This window comes from Zosterops lateralis (genome assembly GCF_965231275.1).
Source record: "Zosterops lateralis genome assembly, chromosome: 4".
In the NCBI taxonomy this organism is placed as follows: Eukaryota; Metazoa; Chordata; class Aves; order Passeriformes; family Zosteropidae; genus Zosterops; species Zosterops lateralis.
This window is the reverse complement of record NC_139765.1, coordinates 12242357-12261833: the sequence shown is the minus strand read 5'-3', so window position 1 is coordinate 12261833 and position 19477 is coordinate 12242357. Positions and strand designations below refer to the sequence as shown.

The 19477-nt window shown below is 53.6% G+C and overlaps 1 protein-coding gene and 1 long non-coding RNA gene across 3 annotated transcripts; one reads left to right on the top strand and one right to left on the bottom strand.

Annotated features, from left to right (window-relative positions):
• Positions 1-1694: 1694 nt before the first annotated feature.
• LOC310908640 lies at positions 1695-6903 on the top strand. Of its 2 annotated transcripts, none has more exons than XR_014589922.1 (3): positions 1695-1750; positions 2358-2421; positions 6452-6903. It is a non-coding gene; the product is annotated as an uncharacterized lncRNA (long non-coding RNA). The 2 variants fall into 2 exon arrangements; XR_014589923.1 differs by having other exon boundaries at positions 2358-2430.
• Positions 6904-16737: 9834 nt separating this feature from the next.
• Positions 16738-19458, bottom strand: REP15 (RAB15 effector protein). Its single transcript, XM_083858836.1, is given in 5 exon segments — positions 16738-18290; positions 18293-18350; positions 18354-18538; positions 18541-18838; positions 18840-19458. Coding segments are annotated over 5 exon segments (732 nt in total). The 5' UTR covers positions 18951-19458; the 3' UTR covers positions 16738-18210.
• Between the last annotated feature and the right edge of the window lie 19 nt (positions 19459-19477).

The window sequence follows — 19477 nt, the reverse complement described above, 5'->3', positions numbered from 1 at the left end:
TTATATAAGTGTCTAGACTCAAACCACTATTTTTGGATTCTTGGCTAACCCTGAAAAAACCCCAAAAATGTAACCTTGATTCTTTTGCAGTCAAAGACAAGCATTGTGACTTTCAATTAATTTATTACATTCTCCCTTCACTATTTGTAAATTTTTTTTCTGGCTTAAAGCAGCCTTTTCAAGAAAAAGTGTCACTTGTAAATATTTCTGGTGAAATTAATAGATATTTTTGAATACAATTGAGCTAGTATGTGCTTATCTTTGTTTGTATAACCACACAATTCTGGTAAGATACTGACAGTTTGTTCCTGGCATGGTGCAGGTAATGGTAGGATGTGGTTAAACCAGGTCAATAAATACTATTTTGATGCCCTGCTGTTAGTCTGCTGGCAATTCTGTCTAGTACTGAACTGAAATATAAAGTACTTGTTCTTTCAGATCTCAGGCTTCTTTCCTACAAACATTAACAGGGATGTGGAACTCCTATGGATTTTGGTAGCTCAGTGTGATGCTCCCCAGGCAGGGAGAGCCTGTAATCCAAGCTAATGTGCATTTTTGAGGATTCAAACAGGGCTTCAGAACACCCTCGTGCCCTCCAGGGATGAACTCTGAAGGTGTCCACACATTACCCCTGAAGTTTTCCATTTCCTGTTGCAAACATGAGGCCTGTGAGGAGCAGCTGAGGGAGCTGGGAATGCTCAGCCAGGAGAAAAGGAGGCTCAGGGAGACCTCAGCACTCTACAACTCCCTGGCTGGAGGTAGGTGGGGTCAGGCTCTGCTCCCAAGGGACAGGATGAGAGGAACTGGCCTCAAGTTGTGCCAGGGGGTTAGATTGGATATTGGGGCAAAAAAAAAAAAAGGTTATTAAGCATTGGCAGAGGCTGCCCAGGGAAGTGGAGAAATCACTATTCCTGGAGATGTTTAAAAGATGTGCAGGTGTGGCACTGATGAACAGGGGGTAGTGGTGGATTTGGTTGTCCTGGATTATAGCTGGACTTGATCTCTGAGGGGTTTTTTGGCCTAAACAGTTGTGTACTATGAGTATTTGTCACTTGATGTTCTGGGGGCAGGGAGGATCCTTTCTATGCTTTTGGAATTCCCTTGTAGGGTATGGTCGAGTCCAGTGCTGTTGCATGGATATAAAGCAGAGATTAACTCTAGGTTTCTTTCCTGTGGTGCTTTGTAGTTCTGGTTTTTATGTGGGGCTCTTACACTATTTTAGAATACTGGAAAATTTGGTTTGCTCACAAGCACAAAAGGCTAAAGTCATTTTAGTAACTGCTCACAACAAGGTTTCTGTTCATGATCCAAAGTGGGACAGAAAAGAATACAGTACCTCAGCCTGCCTGATGTGTTAAAGGTAAGTTCAGGTATGTGGGCACTGCACATAACTTTTTATTATTTGTTCGTTTTCACGTCAAAACCATCAGAAATAATCACACAATCTTTGGAAATGGTAAAAAGTTTTGTGGGGAAGCTGCCTTGGCTGTTGCTGCTGCAGTGGTGACCCTGTCTGGTTGGTAACTTTTCTTCCCTGGCATTTGCAGATTTCAAGTGTACATCACCCAATGTCTGTAACGTGTCCTACACAACTCAGGGAACCTTGGCACAACGGAGAGGAAGTCACATAATTAATGGGCTCTTGGGTAACACTGTTAATGGGCAACACTGAGGGTTTTGCAGTCAGAGTCCAAATCAGGGTGTTCCTGGAAGGTGCTGTAAGGTGACTCTGAACTCTACAACAGCTCAGGTAACATGCAATGCTTTTAAACAAAACAATCTGACTCCAAACATTGCTGCTTTCATAAACCTTAGAGAAAGGGCTGTATTGCAGAAAAGGCAATACCACTGGGTCTTTAATATCTGGCAAAATACTTTCAGGTGAGTGAATAGAAATTCTTTGAGAGGAGTGGTTGCATCCTTAGACTTCATCCTGTCACAATAGGATAAGCAAATTGATTTCCTAATTATACAATCACAGAATCTCCTGAGTTTCCTGTGATTCATCAGGATCACAGAGTCCCAACTCATGGTCCTGCACAGATACCCAAAAATCCTACTCTCTGCCTGAGAGGTTCGTCCAAACACTCTTGGAGCTCTGGCAGCCTTGAGGCTGTGACCATTCTCTGGGGAGCCTGTTCAGTGCTTGACACCCTCTGAGGGAAGAACCTTTTCCTGATCTCCAGCCTAACCCTGCCCTGGCCCAGCTCCATTTCCCTGGGTCTTGTCACTGGTCACCAGAGAGAAAAGATCACTGCCTGCCCCTCCTTTTCCCTTGTGCTTTATATATATTTGACTTGCCAGGTCCTTAAGAATTTTAAGAATTCTTTTTTTTTTTTTTTCATCTGCAAATGCAGTTCTGGTATCAGATCCTGTTTTCATTATCATCGAAGAGATGAGAAATCCCTTATCAAACAAAAGGCAGGTGAGGTTAGTGTTGTTCCAGCAAGCTACAATCAGCTTCTAAAGATTTGCTCTGAACAGCTCTGGGCTGCCCGTGCTTCATTCCCCATGGAATTCCTGTTCCAGCCCCTCTGTGCTCAGGATGCCCGTTCTGCTGGGGGCAGCAATGCGCCCAGGCTGCCTCCTGAGACAACTGCTGCAGGAGAAGCTGCTGCTCCTCTTCTGGGCTCCTGCTAATTTCATTTGCACATTTCTATTGGATTTGTGGATTGCTGCCTCTGGAGCTGGAGGAGCCAGCAAAGCGTTGCTTCTTATCTTCTGTTTCTCTGTTCCTCATGACCACTTAGGTCTTTGTAACAGTGAACCTCCAGGTTTAGAACTTTTTAAATCACAAGTTTTCAAGCCTGTCTCGCTTGTGGGTATTACAGTAATTTACTACCTGCTCCTAGATTGTCTTTAAAAAAACCAAAACAGGTTCCTCAAAGTGTAACCTTTCCTGTCCTGCTTTTGATGACGGCAATGATTCAAAGTAATTGGGAAGACAATGGTCTGGAACACCAAATCTTTTCAAGCAGCTGTGCCATTGCCATGGAATGGATTCCTCCAGCTGAGCCTGATGTGATTCCTGCTCATGTCAGGAGGTTTTCTCTTGCTCACATTTTACATAAACTATGCAGCATCTTCTGATTTGTAACACTGCTCTTTGTGATTTCCAGATCCACCCTGACTCATCTCTGAGGTTCATGCTCAGTGTTCCTGCTGGAGAGGTTTCTGTAGCTAATTACATTTTCACCCTCATGGGTGTGTGAAATTTTATGGAAATCTTCCTTGTCCACTGGAAAAGGAACTAGAGTTTGTTTTTTCTTGATTTGCAGGGGCTAATTACACAAAGTTCCAGATCAAATACATGAGACTGATCATCTGAAACTGGACACTTGCAGGAGTCCCAAGCACTGGGGCAGATTGGTCACTTCTTAAATGGCCACCTGCTTTTGGGGGGCTTAAAGCACAAACTTCAGGACAGAGAAATTTTAGACCAGAAACTTTGCAGCAAGACAGGACAGCATCTCTTCCGTCCGTTCAGCAGCACGTTCAGTGTGCAGGGCTTTTCTTTGTGTTTTCAAATACTGTGGGAAGAGCCAGGGATGCGACAGCCAAGGTCAGAAGTTTGACTGTTTCAGGGACAGTTTGGGAGCATTTTGTACTTCAGCTGCTCTGGATTATGAATCCTTTGGGCACCAAATCTCTCCTGCTCTTTTGAGGAAGGGAATTTACACATGAGGAGAAAGGTTCAGGTATGGATTTGACAGCTAGAAAGTGTTTGTGTAGTGCTTTGTCCCAGGACTGAACGTGGTGGTGTCAGCAGCGGTGGTGGAAAGGGAGGAGCAGAATTCACTTGCAGGCCAGAACGGCGTGAGCCAGTGTGGAGGGAGAGGTTTGCTCCCTGAAACACCTCTTGAATTAAAATGTGCCTTGGGGGCAAATATTTTGGAAAAGAAAAGCCTTGGCATTAGGTTCTCAGCCCTGCATTCGAAGCTGCTCCCCTTTGGGCTTAGAAGCTTAATGCTGGTTTGGGGCTTTTTAAGTATGACTAATCTTAGGTTGAAAGCTTGCTGTATGGAACCCCGTTTTCTCTTAAGATATCCTTCTTGTAAAACCATCGAACAAATCTAGTAGTAAACAAGCTCCTTTCTTTTTAGCCTTAAAATCATACCAGAGAATAGAAAAAAGGACTTGATTCTACTCAAAACCTCAGTAAGTTGGTGGAACAAGTGCACAGGAGAAACAGCATGCTCTATTTAATAGGATTTTTCTTACTAATTAATTAGCAGGTTTTTTCTCACTAAGGGGCCTTATTCTTTTCCTCATTAATAGTGCCCATCTAAAAAAAAAAAAAAAAAAAAAAAAAAAAAAGAAAGGCGCCCTTGTATTGTGTAGTTTACCAGCCCCAGGCTCGTAGGAAGGAGCGGGACGGCGGCGGGGGAGCTGCCCCGGCACATCCCGCCGGGCTCTGCCCCCTCTGAGTGTCCCTTTCCCTGTGCCCGGCACATCCCTCCAGCCTCTGTCCCCTCTTCGTGTCTCTGTCCCCTCTCCGTGTCCCGGGATTTCGGCACTCCCGGCCTCCTGTGCCTTGTTTCTGGACCTGAGGTAACTTTTGGGGCAGTTTTAGGGAGAGGTTGGCGGCTCTGGTTTGATCTTTTCAGACTCCCGTAGGACGCTTCGGGCACTGGTGCCGTGAAACTGCAGTGAGGAGTTTGATCTGGAGCGAACAAATGTGGTTTGATTTAAGGCCTGGGGTTCTTACATCCTGTAATTATTTAGCCGAGGTCTGTTCCTGGGGTCAGTGAGGAGCACAGGAGAGTTCTGGGCTGTGTGTAACTGGTGTGAGCTCCTGGTGTCAGTGAGAGCACAGGAGAGTTCCGGGCTGTGTGTAACCCGTGTGTGCTCCTGGTGTCAGTGAGGAGCACAGGAGAGTTCCCGGCTGTGTGTAACTGGTGTGAGCTCCTGGTGTCAGTGAGAGCACAGGAGAGTTCTGGGCTGTGTGTAACCCGTGTGTGCTCCTGGGGTCAGTGAGGAGCACAGGAGAGTTCCGGGCTGTGTGTAACCCGTGTGTGCTCCTGGTGTCAGTGAGGAGCACAGGAGAGTTCCCGGCTGTGTGTAACTGGTGTGAGCTCCTGGTGTCAGTGAGAGCACAGGAGAGTTCCGGGCTGTGTGTAACCCGTGTGTGCTCCTGGGGTCAGTGAGGAGCACAGGAGAGTTCCAGGCTGTGTGTCACTGGTGTGAGCTCCTGGTGTCAGTGAGGAGCACAGGAGAGTTCCAGGCTGTGTGTAACTGGTGTGAGCTCCTGGTGTCAGTGAGGAGCACAGGACAGTTCCAGGCTGTGTGTAACTGGTGTGTGCTCCTGGTGTCAGTGAGGAGCACAGGAGAGTTCTGGGCTGTGTGTAACCCGTGTGAGCTCCTGGTGTCAGTGAGGAGCACAGGAAAGTTCTGGGCTGTGTGTAACTGGTGTGTGCTCCTGGTGTCAGTGAGGAGCACAGGAAAGTTCTGGGCTGTGTGTAACTGGTGTGAGCTCCTGGTGTCAGTGAGGAGCACAGGAGAGTTCCAGGCTGGGCTGAGCCTGCAGAGGCTCTGCTGGGTGTCCTTGTTGTGGCCCGAGCAGCGCCGTGTGTAGCTCTGTGTGCATTGCCCTGGCAGCTCATTGAGCAATAGGAGTGTCGCTGCATTCCAAAAAGTAAACAGCAGAAATAGGTCACGGAGTGGGAATATTCTCCATGCTTACACCGTGGAGCTTTGGGAAGGAAGATGTCCCAGAGTGTCAGCTTGGGATTTACTGCCTCTGTTAAAGGGAGCAGCTGTATCTTGAGGATTTGCATTTCTGTGAGTAGAGGTTTCAGTGAAACTGGTGCTCTCGGTGAGGCAGCATGGCAGGTTGGTTTGAGAGGCATTCTGGAAAGTGGGAAAGCAGAAATCTGCTTCAACTCTGTTTCAAGTGCAGCAAAGATTTTGGGCACTTAACTTCTTCACATCACTAAGAAATGAAGAGCCAGAGCACTCCCAAATCAGTTTAGTGGCCAAATCAGTGGAGTTGGAGAAAGAATCTTTACTTGGATGGATTAAAGAGACTAAACCTCCTAAAGGACACTGGACAGAGCTCCTACCAACCCCTCAACTGCCTCATTCTCAGATCTTTTCCTTGTTGTGCTCTGATTACACATGCATTTACTCAATCAGCACCAGGACATGTTCTGGGGATGAGGGAGGGCAGTTCCTTTCCTTGGTCCTTTGGGAAGCAGAGGGTGTGGGAACAGGAGCCTTGCCCACTGCCTTGGAGGAGTCTCTATGTCCCAAAGCCCCCCCAGAGCAAGTGTTTGTGGTTTAACATCTTAAGGATGATAAAGGGAGATGCCAAGCCAGGAACAGGAATGGACTGCAGAGCAGGGATGGAGCTCAGCAGAGGGGTGATTGTGAAGAGGGTGTCACCAGTCCGTCCCTGCTGCCCAGGTTTGGGATTACCAGGCTGCTGACTGTCTCTGTGTTTGCTCTGCAGGATGAGGAAGCCAACCCTGCCAAGGAGGAAGATGAGGAGGTGTGGGAGGATGGAGACAGTGGCCACCAAAGGCTGGGGAAGGCACAGGGCCAGGTAGGAGATGTTACCTTCCAAGGAAAGGGACTTGTCTGTCCCGTTGGAATTCAGTTTATATTCCACAGAACTTGCTGTTTATACCTCTCATCCCCCAGCCCCACCAATGTCCCTGGGGGACACTTGACAGAGTTCTCTGGAATTCAGCCCATTTCTCCCTCCCTGAGGTCAGGCTCCAGTTGATATTTCAGAGCAGGAGAAGGCGCTGGCCGGACACGCTCCCAGCCCGTGCTGAGGCAGCTCCTGTGCCCAGGGGAGGACAGGACATCTCTCCCTGCAGGAGCAGAGTTCATTTCAGAGCCTCAGGAGAGGCCTGTGGAAGTTCTTTTCCCTGAGGAAAGGGATGCACATCCCCGCTTCCAGCACACCTTCAGTGGGACTCACCTGTGAAATTTTTCCATCAGTTCTGTAGTTCCAGCTGGTGCCCTAAAAAACTCCAAACTTAATCCAAACAAAACTTCACCTGACTCTAACCTTTTAAGGCATCTCTGAGGGATATTACTTGGGGTTTAATTTCTATGAGAGAAGATTCCCTTGACTTCAACACTGCTGATGGATGATGTCCCCAGGCTGGAAGGGAAGGGATTTGGGGTGGCTGGGACATACCTGGGGGTGTGTGGGAGCTCCGGGAGGTCGGCACAGGGAATTGCTGTCTGAACCCCTCCCAAACACACCCTGCCAACATTCCCGGGCAATGCCAGCTGTTCCTTGGGGTCATTTTGGGGTGTGGGTGGGGCCTGTCCAGGCTGAAGCATCTCCAGGTGCCTGTTCAGAGCAGCCCCAGGCTGAGGAACCACAGGCAGCCCTTTATCCACATCCATCCCAGCACTGCCCAGGAATCCCAGTGCCCCTCCCCGGATGTGTTTGGGACGCTGGGAGCCACGGGCAGGACACTGCAGGCACAGCTCCTCCCCTGCAAACACCGAGGACAGGAGGTGCTGGTTCCCTTCCTGGGGCTCCCGGCCTCCTCCCAGCCCGCATTCCCGGCCAGCTGGGACACACAGAGGGAACACCAAGGAACATTCCTGGCAGTGAGCAGGAGTCACCCAGGGCTCTGTGCAGCTCTGGGCCAGGAAAGTGGCCCCAGCCTCAGCACCTGCTGTGATTCTGGGCTGTGAACACTCACCTGCAGGAAACGCCCCTCTGCAGGCAGGACCAGCTCTGACACTCTCCAGAAGAACTTTGGCCATAGACCAGGTGAACCCTCAGGACTTGTCCTGCTCATTTCTCCCTGGAAAAGGACATGGAACGAGCACCTTTACAGCTGTTGGGTAAATTCTGGAAAGGGTGGGAAACCAGGGTTATTAGAAGGGTTTTGTGCTGTCATGTCAGGTACCAACCAGTTCTGCTCTAGAGCCTTTCTAGGGGCTGGTGTGTAAAGCAGCGTTAACAGGAAAGGAGGAGCTGCATTTCCATAGGAATTCCCTTGCTGGTAACAGCCATTCCCATCCCAGGCAGGACCTTCCTCATGACCCTGAGACTGGCTCAGGTGCTTGGAGCAGGTGCTCAGAAGGCCAAGATTCTGAATTCATTCCCTACATGGGCAAATCGCTTATCACCATTTGACCTGATGATCCTCCTGGCTCTTTTCAGCTCAGAATCTCCTGTGCTCTGGAAATAAAGAGTAAACAGTTTTCCCAGGCGTTTTAAACCTACAGGTTTTTCCATTGGAGAATGCGAACCACAGGGAAAGGGGGGAGAGGAGGGAGAGCATCAAGGCTCACCCGGGAGGTGCCGGATGAGGCCGGAGCAGGACCGAGCCCCGGTCCCGGACCGGGCGCACTCGGGGCAGGAGCGGCAGCGCCGGACTCGGCCCCAGCGCCCGGCCCGGAGCGGCTCCTCCCGCCCGCGGCCATCCCGGGCCCCATCCCGGGCCCCATCCCGCATCCGCCCGCCGAGAAAAAAGCGGCTCCGCCCGGGACCCCCAGCAGACACCGGCAGGACCCGGACCCGAATTCCTGGGCCCGGACCCCGGTCCCGCCCCAGCGCCTCGGGCTCGCGCAGCGCTCCGGGCGACGGTCCCGCCGCGCCCCGGGATGAGCATCCACCGCACCGAGCGGAGCGGGCGCGGACCCGCCGGGATTTATGGGCGGGGCGGGGCCGGCACAGGTGTGAGGACGGGGCTGGCACAGGTGTGAGAGGCACAGGTGTGAGGGGCGGGGCCGGTACAGGTGTGAGGGGCACAGGTGTGTGGGCGGGGCCGGCACAGGTGTGAGGGGCACGGGTATGAGGGGCGGGGCCGGCACAGGTGTGAGGGCGGGGCCGCACAGGTGTGAGGATGGGGCGGGCACAGGTGTGAGTGGCACAGGTGTGAGGGCGGGGCGGGCACAGGTGTGAGGGGCACAGGTGTGAGGGGCACAGGTGCGCGGGGCCCCAGAGCGGCTGCGCGGGGCGGGGCCGAGGGGATTTAAGCCCCGGGAATTAGCTTTGGAACCATTTGCCCCTCGGCGCGGGAGCCTGCGGCTGGGCCGGGCTCTGTATCTCTCTAGATCTCTTTTCTTCTACACTACTTTTCTTCTGTACTTCTTTTCTGCTATACCTTTCTTTCCTCCCCTCCCCCCCCCCCCCCGGCCCAGTCCTCTCCTACCCCCCCTCCCTGTGCCCCATCACGCCTCAACCCTACCCTGCCTCTCCATCCTCTCCCTCTTCCTTCCACCCTTCCTTCCCTCCCCAGCCCGGCTCCCCCCTGTCCCTGCTCCCCTTCCCCCCCCAGTCTCCCCCCACCTGCCTTCAATCCTCCCCCTCCCCCTCCACTTTTCCTTCCCCCACCCCAGCTCCTCCTGCCCCCTTTCCATGATACCTTCCCTCCACACCTTCCTCCTCCTTCCCCCCAACCTGCCGTCAATACTTCCCCTCCCTCCTCCCCCCTGCCTTCCCTCCAGTTCCCTCCCCTGCCGCCCTGCCCACCCCGACCCCCCGCCTGCCCTCTGTCCTTGTCACCCTCCTCCCGACCGTCCCCTCTGCCCCTATTCCCATTCTCCATTCCCCGCTCTCCTTTCCCGCAGCCGCGGGGAATTCTCGGGGCGCCGGAGAACAAAGCCCAGGGGGCTGGAGTCCCCCCGTGCCGGTCACAAACACCGCCCAGGGACCCCTCTTCCCTACCCCACCCCCCTGACGGGCCCCTCCCTGACCCCCGACCCCCTCCCGACCCCCGGTGTGGTGTGTGGAAAGCCGAGTGCCGGCGGGGTCTGTGAACAACCCGCCGAGCGGGCCCGGCCCCGTGTGGGGCTCCAGCGAGGGCGGGGGGCTCCGGCCCCCTCTGGGCTTTGTTCTCCGGCGCCCCGAGAATTCCCCGCGGCTGCGGGAAAGGAGAGCGGGGAGGACGGGAAGAGAGGAGAGATCGGGGGGAGAGGAGGGGTAGGGAGGCGGTCGGGGTGAGGAGGGAAACGGGAGGCGAAGGGAAAGGCCAGGTCGGGGGAAATGGGAGAGTGGACAGAGGAGGGGGAGAGGGGAACAGAAGAGGGTAGCGGGGTAGGGACAGGAGAGGAAGGAGTGTGGGGGGGATGGGGTTTGGGGGAAGGAGGGAAGGGTTTCGGGGAGAGGGAAGGGGGAAAGGGGGGAGAAAAGAGGAGAATACGGGGAGAAGGAAGGAAGGGTAGAGCGGAGGGGACAGGAGGCGAGGCCGAAGCACCTGTGCAGCCCGCACAAGGAGCGCCCACACCCCCCGTGCTCGGGGTGAGCAAGTGGCCGGAAGGGCGATTTCCAGGACTTAAATCACCTCGGCCCCGCCCCGCGCAGCCGCCCTGAGGCCCCGCGCCCCTGAGCCCGCCCCGCCCCTGGAGGCCCCGCCTCAGGAAACCCCGGCTCCCCCCCGGGCTCCCCCGAGCCCCGCGCTGCCCGGGCTGGGGCCGGATCCGTCGCTCGCGGCCCCGCCGGTCACCCCTGGGCCGAACCGGGGCCGGGACCGGGGCGGGATCGGCGCCGGGACGGGCCTGGGCTCGCCGCGGGCGGGAGGGGCCGCTCCGGGCCGGGCGCTGCCGCTCCTGCCCCACTGCGGCCCCGCCCGTCCCTGCAGCGCCAGGGGAATTTGTTCTGAGTTCTTTATCCAGCATAGGCAGGTAATTGCCATGGAGAAACCCCAAAAATAAAGGATATGCGGTCGGGGCGCGGACAGTGCTCTGCTTTAAATTAAAAACCCGTTGGGAAACCCATTCCACGTCTGTGGAACAGCTCATTTCCAATCCTGGACCGGCCTCTGTGTGACTGGCTGCGATTCCAGCTGCTCCCACGGGATTTTCAGCCCGTGGGACTCTAATGAAATGCCAGGTGCTGAGCACGACAGAAAGTAACGGGAAAACTCTCTGGATCAGGCAGTGTCCCAAAGGGCGCCCAGCACTCCTGGCTGGAATCTGGGGATCCCAGCACAGCCCCTCCATAGTTCCTGTGTCTCTGGCACTGCCCAGCATCCCTGCCCAGGGCTTGGGGGTTCCAGCACAGCCCCCCAGCACATCCCGCTGCCTCCTCAAGTCCCCTTTAACCAGGATCATTACTGGGGTGGGGGCACACAAACCCAGAACTGGCTTTAAGCATTTTTGGGGAATCTCCTCTCCTCACTGAATTCCCGCTGACAAAACCCAGCCTGAGGCTCAGCTCCCCTCAATCTCTCTGAGGAATTAATTTGGATTTCCCAATCTGGCAGGGCAGTGGTGCTGTTCTCCTCATTGTGTGTCGTGATAGCAGTAACTGCTTAAGAAATAATTCAGAGAAATTCAGAGGATGAAGAGACAATAAGGAAGAGCTGCCAGCTCCAAACAAGGGGTGCTCAAACCCCTTCTCAATGATTTGCTTTAATTAACCAATGCAAATTAACAAATCCAAACAGCACTGATACAGTTTTATTCTTTTTAATCGAGTTCTAGAGAACTATTGCCGATTATAAAAGAACATTTTTAACCCCAAAACTCTTCTAGGAGATACAGAGGGCAGGGCTGCACTGCACCCCCAAGCCTGGGAGAACTGTGAGAAAAGACAAATCCAGACTGACATTCCTGGGAGGTTGGTGCAGCTTCTGCCAGCCAGAGCAATCCTTGGTCTGAACACACACCTGTGAATCCCAGGAACCAGGGACATCATCAAAATCGTCCTGGGCCTTTTCATTACAATCAGATTTCCACGGAGAATTAATGAAATACAGAAAATTAAATGGAAATGGAAAGGAGCAGCTCCCCCAGCCCATCAGGCTGCAGCATCCAAAAGAAAATGAACATAAAGATTATGGACTGGGACCATCCTCAATCCCAAAACCCTGGTGTGGAATACCACTCTGCTTTGGTTTATAAATCACCACTTCTCTCTTAGTGGACAAACCCTTCAGCTTTGCTTCCAATTCACCGAGTTCCCAACTGTGGCCACCGGGATTCTGCTGCAGACCCAGGAGAGCACGCAGGGTGTGATCCCATGGGAATGCTGCCCAGGGGACACAGGGACCTGATCTCTTCCCAACAGCTCCGGTGTGCTCTGTGTGTCCCCACAGCTCCAGGGTAACACGCCACAGCTCCCTGTGCCCGCTGCCCTGGGGAGTGTCCCTGAGGTGCCGCCAGGAAAGGGCCTCTTGGGGACACGAGCCCAGGGCCCCAGGGGAACAAAGGAGGTTTCAGTCTTTAGCTGATCCAGCAGCTGCCCTGGCGGTCGCTGTCACAGCTCCGGCAGAGGCCACCTTGTCCAGGGCATTGCTGCCAGAGGCCATTCCTGCAAAATCAGGGAAAAAAGGGATGAACCTTGGAGCTCCTGGAGATAGCCAGGAGCTTTGCCAAAAGACTGGAAGAAAAACTCACATCCCTGGCAGAGATAAAAACAGAGGGGAAAAATGGGATCACCCGTGGTGATGAAAAGGGAACAGAATAATTGGAACCATTTGAGATGGATAATGGGAAATGGCCACCCGTGATCCCAGGGGAGGCTTAGGTAGGAAGTCTTACAGTGGAAAGGCTCTCTAGCCCTGGCACAGCTGCCCAGGGCAGTGCAGCACTGAGCAATGGTTGGGCACCCTCACCTCAGAGGGCTCCTGAAGGATTCCGTCATTCCAAGGACACCCTGTACACACCTGTGCCTGCTGCAAACATCATTTCACTTCCTCTCCTTCACCTGGCTGCCAAATATTCCCTGGTGACAGGGGACATGGGAGCAGTCCTTGCTGCAGGGGAAGCCAGCAGGATTAGACCAAATTCCCTTCAGAAAGAGCTGAGAGGATCCAGCCAGTCCTGTCCCCAGCCCCAGTCCCTTCCAGTGGCAAGAGAGGGAAATCACCTGGTGCCAAGGGACAATGACACAAGAGCTGCAGCGAGAGAGTGGCAGAGATGGGAGAGGAACAACACCAGAGCTTTCCAAAGGGAACACCTGCCAAATCAACCTCCAGGACCTGTGGAAAACAGGTCCAGCTGGGCTGTGAGACCGTCTATTCCTGTCTTCCACTCACTGACCTTTCAGCCACAGGCCAGAGCCACTCTGGATGGAAGGTCCCCTCTGTGTCCATGGATGTGGCTCTTCCCTCACTACCCCCATGGTCCATGGGGAGCTGAAGGAGAAGGAAAGGAATGAACAGGGAATAAAGTATCCATAATACAGCAGATATGGCCACATGCCCTCACCAAGCTCATATAACAAATAATATCCAAAGTAATTGTGACTGAAGTTCTTTTTAGCTGGGAAAAGCAAGAGGAAACATTCCTGGTCTCCATCTCTGACACCTTCCTGACACCTGAAGTGCCAGGACAAGGGGGAATGACTTCCCACTGACACAGGGCAGGGATAGATGGGGTATTGGGAAGAATTTTTTCCCTGTGAGGGTGGGGAGGCCCTGGCACAGGGTGCCCCAGGGAAGCTGTGGCTGCCCCTGGATCCCTGGCAGTGTCCAAGGTCAGGCTGGATGGGGCTTGGAGCAAGCTGGGATATGGAAGCTGTCCCTGCCCATGGTAGGGTTGGAGCAGGATGAGTTTTTAAGGTCCCATCCAGCCCAGCCCATCCCGGCATTTCACAGCTCCAGCTTTAGCGGGGCCCTGCCGGAGCCAGCGGTGCCTCCCGGGCCCCCCGCCCGCGGTCTGGAGTTCCCCGCCCCTCAGGGTGCCCAATTCCTGCCCTCTGTCCCCTGCCCCTCACGGCCCTGCACTTGTCACAGTCCCTCACCAAAGCCGCCTCCCCTGCTCTCCTCGGGCTGTGCCGGCCCTTCCCGAGCCCCCGCCCTGCCCTGACACCCTTTGCTTTGCTCCAGGGGCCACCCCATTGATTGTGCCCGCTGGAACATCCCCCCACTCTGCTGTGTGGCTGCTGGAAGCCGGGACGTGCCTCGGGGTTGAGTTTTTGGAAAGATGATTGGGATTTAGCACCTACTGCAAGCACTTGAGGGACTGCACACATTTGTACAAAAATGCTGATTTGTACCCGAACACCCACCGTGCAGAATTCCAGGGCTTCTTCCTTCTTTCTCCACTACCATTCGGTTAAACTGGAACCTCTGGGAGACAGAAGGCTCCCACGGAGAGCTGGAGAGCAGGGATTCATCTAATCCCACTTGACCTCTGGTTCTTCAGCTCCTCAGCCTAGATCCATTAAAGACACAGGTGCTGGGGAGCCGGGGCTGGCAGGGCTCTGCTGGCTGCTCCTCCTAATCCATCCCTGTCTGCAGCTGAGAGCAGCCAGGGGATGGACACGGGGCTGGCAGGGGATGGACACGGGGCTGGCAGGGGATGGACACGGGGCAGGCAGGGATGGACATGGGGCAGGCAGGGGATGGACATGGGGCAGGCAGGGGATGGACACGGGGCAGGCAGGGATGGACACAGGACTGGCAGAGGATGGACACAGGACTGGCAGGGGATGGACACGGGGCCTGCAGGGATGGACACAGGACTGGCAGGGGATGGACACAGGACTGGCAGGGGATGGACACGGGGCCTGCAGGGGATGGACACGGGGCAGGCAGGGATGGACACAGGACTGGCAGGGGATGGACACGGGGCCTGCAGGGGATGGACACGGGGCCTGCAGGGGATGGACACGGGACAGGCAGGGGATGGACACGGAGCCTGCAGGGGATGGACACGGAGCCTGCAGGGGATGGACACGGGGCAGGCAGGGATGGACACAGGACTGGCAGGGGATGGACACGGGGCTGGCAGGTGGGTGCTGTGCCCCCGCAGCATTTAATCAGCAACTCCAGTTGCCTCCTGCTTCTTGGGCTGTCCCGAGGTGCCCTCACAAACCAGAACAAACACCCAAGCCGGGAGCTACCATCCCTTGGATCCCTGCCTTTCGGGGAGCGTGTTTCCAACCTCTGAGAGAAAATGCAGTTTTCTGTCCCTCCTTTGCAGACCCTGAACAACAAAGCTCCGGCTCTGGTGAGCACAAGGAGTCTGGAGCCACGTTAGCACAGGAGATGGCAAAGGAAACTGTGGGAAACAAGGACACTGCACAGTCCACAGGCAGGAGCAGAGGGGGAAGGGAGGCAGGGAGCAAGGGGCTCCTCCCTGAGCAGGTATTTAATGCATCCTCTGGCCATTTTTCCAACTGATACCTGCTGTGCCCAAAGATAAGGTGGCCAAAAGCAGATCTCCATCACTGGGTCACTGCAAATGTCCTCTGACCCGAGGCAGCTCTGCTGATTCCAGCTCTGCTCCTCCCCACCCCACCTGGGTTATTTTCCAGCCATCCATGAGCAGGGGTCACTTGTCCCATTGGTAAGGACAGCACACAGCCAGGCCCACCAGCTCTTTGCTTGCAGAGGGATGCATTCAGCTCTGTTTCACTCCTGTGCATCCTCCTGGGAAATGCAGCAGGCCCTGGGATTTGGGCTCCCAGCTGGGCCCAGCCTGGGCTCACTTTCACCTCGATCCTCTGGGTTTCTGCCCTCACAGCAAATCCTGAACTGCACCCCAGATGACTTCCAAGGGTTCCTCAGCCAGCTCCAGAAGGCTGCAGAGACATTCCCACAGCTCAGGCAAAGGAAGAAAGGGAGGCAGAACCAGAAGAAAGGGTTAGCAGGGGCAGTGCAGCAGCCAGAATGAACGGGGAGCACGGGGGACAGGGATGAATGTGGGGGGACACCTCAGGGTCCCAAGCAGGGCGGGATCGATGCCGCGGCACAGCCACGGCTCAGGCACAGCAGGTCGGGAGGTGCCGCTGCCCCGGGGGCAGCTCTGGCAGAGCACACGGAGCCTCCGGCACACAGAGCGGGTTTGCCTTTCCCTGAACCCCCCATTCTCAGCAGTTCTGGTCTCAACACCCATTTCTGCTGAGCCTTCTGCACGGCAGGTGGATGGACCCTTCCCAAAGGGGATTCTCTCACCAAGGTGTCCTTCTCTGCCCCTTCTCTGGGCAGAGGGGATGCTGACCCTCCGAGCAAGACCCTGAGAGAGGCTGAGTTCATCAGCTGCTTCCAGAAAACCAAACGGGCTTTGAACCTCTTGGTGAGAATGGAGGAGTTTCCATCCCATGCAGGGACAGAACTTTTCCCTGTGTATCCCAGCAGCAAGTGTTCAGAGGGAAATCTGAACAGAAAACACTGCCAAGGGACAAAGGTGTGAATTCCAGGATGAACATTGTGTCAGGTTACTACACAAACTGCCCTGGGAATTCACAGCCTGGAGGCTGCACCTTACCCAGTCCATCAGCAAGTGCACTCACAGAAGCCTGGGGATGGCTGTGAGTCACCTGGGCTGAGGCTCCAGCTTGGCTGAGTGGATGAACATAGCCAGAGTTACATGGTTAAATACTTTTCACTGTTGTTAGCCAGAATCCAGAGCCTTGGCCAATTCCCACCATGGCTGAGAGCCCAGGGGCTTGAGCTAAAGCCCACAGGGGAAAGGGCTAGAGTGTGGTGCAGCTTGGGCAATATAAACCAGCTCCCAAAATAACATACCAAGCCTATGTGACATCTCTGAGATACCAGAGCCCTTTGAGGGACACAAATCAAATCAACAACTGTCCCACTGCGTAACTCTCATTGTTCAAACTCTCTACAGTCAAGGCATTTTGATTTTTCCCTTCCCTTTCTATTGTTGAGAAAGTGTACAATGGAAAAAAGTCCAGTTTTCAAGTGAACCAGCTTTTCTAAAGAACTGGAGAGGTGAAGTCATGCTAGTTATAATATACCAATTTAATGCAAAATTAAAGTTTTCTGCAGGTCTTGTATAAACCAGTATCAATCCTGCTGCAGTGTTGATTATTCTGTTAAAGAGGAAAAAAACCCAAAACCCAAACCCCCGCAGCTATGCAGGTTCTCTATGCAACACACCAGAACTGTCTCCTCCCCACCAAACCCAGACATACAGCACACAGAGAAAATAAAGTGACAGCAGCTCTTTAACAACAATTCTATCTCAATGAACTGTTTCAGGACTGAAAGGTTACCCTTCTCCAAATCCATCTATGTTTGTGACTCAGCAAAAATGTCACAGTTCTCTGTGTTTGTTTTTTATTTCAGTTCCCCTTTCAGACTCCCAGCCTCTGCCATGGAATGCTGCTAACACTCATGAGGCACTGACGCCTCAGCCTCTTAAGGCTCTTTTTTAATGGCTCTTTAAGTAACAGCCTCTGATTCTCAGCTCTCACAGCTGCCCCCATCTTACATCTCCTAGAGTAAATATTAAAAGATGAATGTGTTTTCAAAATTATTTTTGTTGTTAAATGACTGAATTCATATGAAAATTAGAGGCAGATGTGCTGACAAAGCTATTCAGACAGCCATAACCAAGGTGAGTTTACTAGTTTGAATATGGATCATGTCCTGCTTCACTGGTTAACAGTAAAGCAAGTAATTATAATTGTATAACCAACCCAAAAGCCTCTTAATCCAGTAAAAGCTGAGGGAAATAGAATAAATCAGGTCCATAAATGCCATCAGCTGCTGAGCTACTGAAAAGAAATTCCAAGTGAAATAATCTTGCTTCCTCCAAATTTGCTCTCTGCTGTGAATGGTCAGGGTGCCTCTGTTGCTATGAAAAGGTCCCACTCAGATCAGGCCTGGTTTTTGTCCCCATTGCTCGATTTTTCCCAAGTGTTGAACACCTGCCCCTAGCTTGTGCCATACCTTGCCCTCACACAGCCACTCGGTGAGAAAAACTTTGTAGCTGGCCCCAACCCTGCCTTTTGTTCACAGCTCCAAGGCCCTGTGGAGCCTGGCACCAATTAGGGGGCAGGTAATTACTAAGTCTCTCTCAGAGCCCATTTCTAGCACTGGGAAGGGCTTTTCCTCTTAATTGAAAACAGCTCACTCCTTCAAATCAGTAATTTTAAAGCCTGGTATTGTCCTTCACACTCATTGCAACTCTTCTGAGCACCACCAGCACATTTCCATTATTACAGACTCACCCTCCTAGGACAGAAAAAAAAATGCCCCACAGCAAACAAAGGCTCCGAGTCAAATCCACCAGGACCTCCCCAGAGCTCTGGCTGATAAAGCTTTCAGCAGCTCCAGCCAAGACTTAATGTCTGGCGAACAAAATGTTCTGGAAAAACGTCATGCCTTCTATAAACACATTTTTCTGGAAGGTCTGTCCTGTTGTTTTAAAACCTGGAGAGGCTGACTCAGCCTGCCTTCTTCAGGAGCTAAGGGAACGCCATGGGTCGAGGGGAAGGTGGAGGGAATGCAGTGTGGGGAGGAAAGAGAGGAGCAGAGCTGAGCCCCACGCAGCCCCCGGTGGTGCACGGAGCCACTGCTCCTGCCCAGCTGCTCACACAAAGTTTATGTACACGTTGCCCACATCCTTCAGCCCGTTTTTGGTGCCCAGGCAATTTTCCAGCATGTCTTTGTGGGCAGGGAGCTGTCAGTGCCGGTGACAAATTGCCGCAGGGCGTTCCTGCCTGACAGGTGTCATTTCTGCTCCTCCCTGGCAATGCTGTCCAGCAGGACTCCTTGGATGTCCTTGGGCTTCCCTGGCACGCCGAACATGCCGAACAAGCCCAGGCAGTCCCGTCCCACCAGGCGGCAGAACTTGGCCAGCTCCTCACACCTGCTCAAGCTCTGGAAACGCGGGTCGGCCAGCGCTGTGTCCCGGCACCATCCTCGGCAGAGCCCTCGCCATGGAGGAGCTCAGCCAGCTGCAGGGCCTGCAGGGCCATCTGGAGCTTGATCTGCCTGACAGACCCACACAGAGTCCAGACCCAGTCCGCTCCCAACAGGGAGGACTGCTGCTTGGTCATTTGGCTAGTCATGATCTGCTCCTCCACACCCTTTCCCACGCAGAAGCCAATGAAGTTGACCAGGAAGATCTCGCTCAGCTTGTTTGTGGCTGGCTGGAATTTGCTTTGAGGATCCACAAAACTGAGATAGTCCTGCAGCCTTTGAGATGCATGGAGCTTCACCCTGGCTGAAGACTTCACAGATGACCAGAGTATCAGCCTTGTTCTCCTGGTTGTCCTCCTGGGAGACCTTCTGGCCCATTTTCTCTGCCAGAGGAGGTCGTTTCCACATGCAGATTGCCTCCGGGCAAATCTTTATTTCCCAGCAAAGTGCTGGGCTCAGCCAGGCCTATTCAGCTGCACATGGATACCTGCAGCCTTCCCGGTGAAGGTGATGGCAGAGCTGAGCTCTGTGAGCCTGCGGGGCAGCCAGGCTTTCTCCTGGGTGTGTTTCTCCACAGCTGCCTGAGCAGGGACCAGCCCAACAGGCCCCGTAGCTTTCACACTTACTGAATTCATCTCTGCTCGTCTTCCTTGTTGGTAATTCCAGCACCATTTCTTTGGCTGATGTTATCTCATTCCAGTCTGATCTTATCTCCTTAGATCTCCTTTCTAGGACTATTGCACAGAAACCATTTTTTTGGCACAGGGTGTTGCCTGGAGATGAAATCATCTTTTTCTTTTAATCTCCCAGAGAAAGGAGACCAGAGAGAGAGAGTCTCTTTCACTGCAAGAAGGGACAAAGCACCCTGGGAGGGCTTCCTGTGGAGCACACATTGAGCAGTGATGATGCCACTTCTCACCACACCAAACAACCCC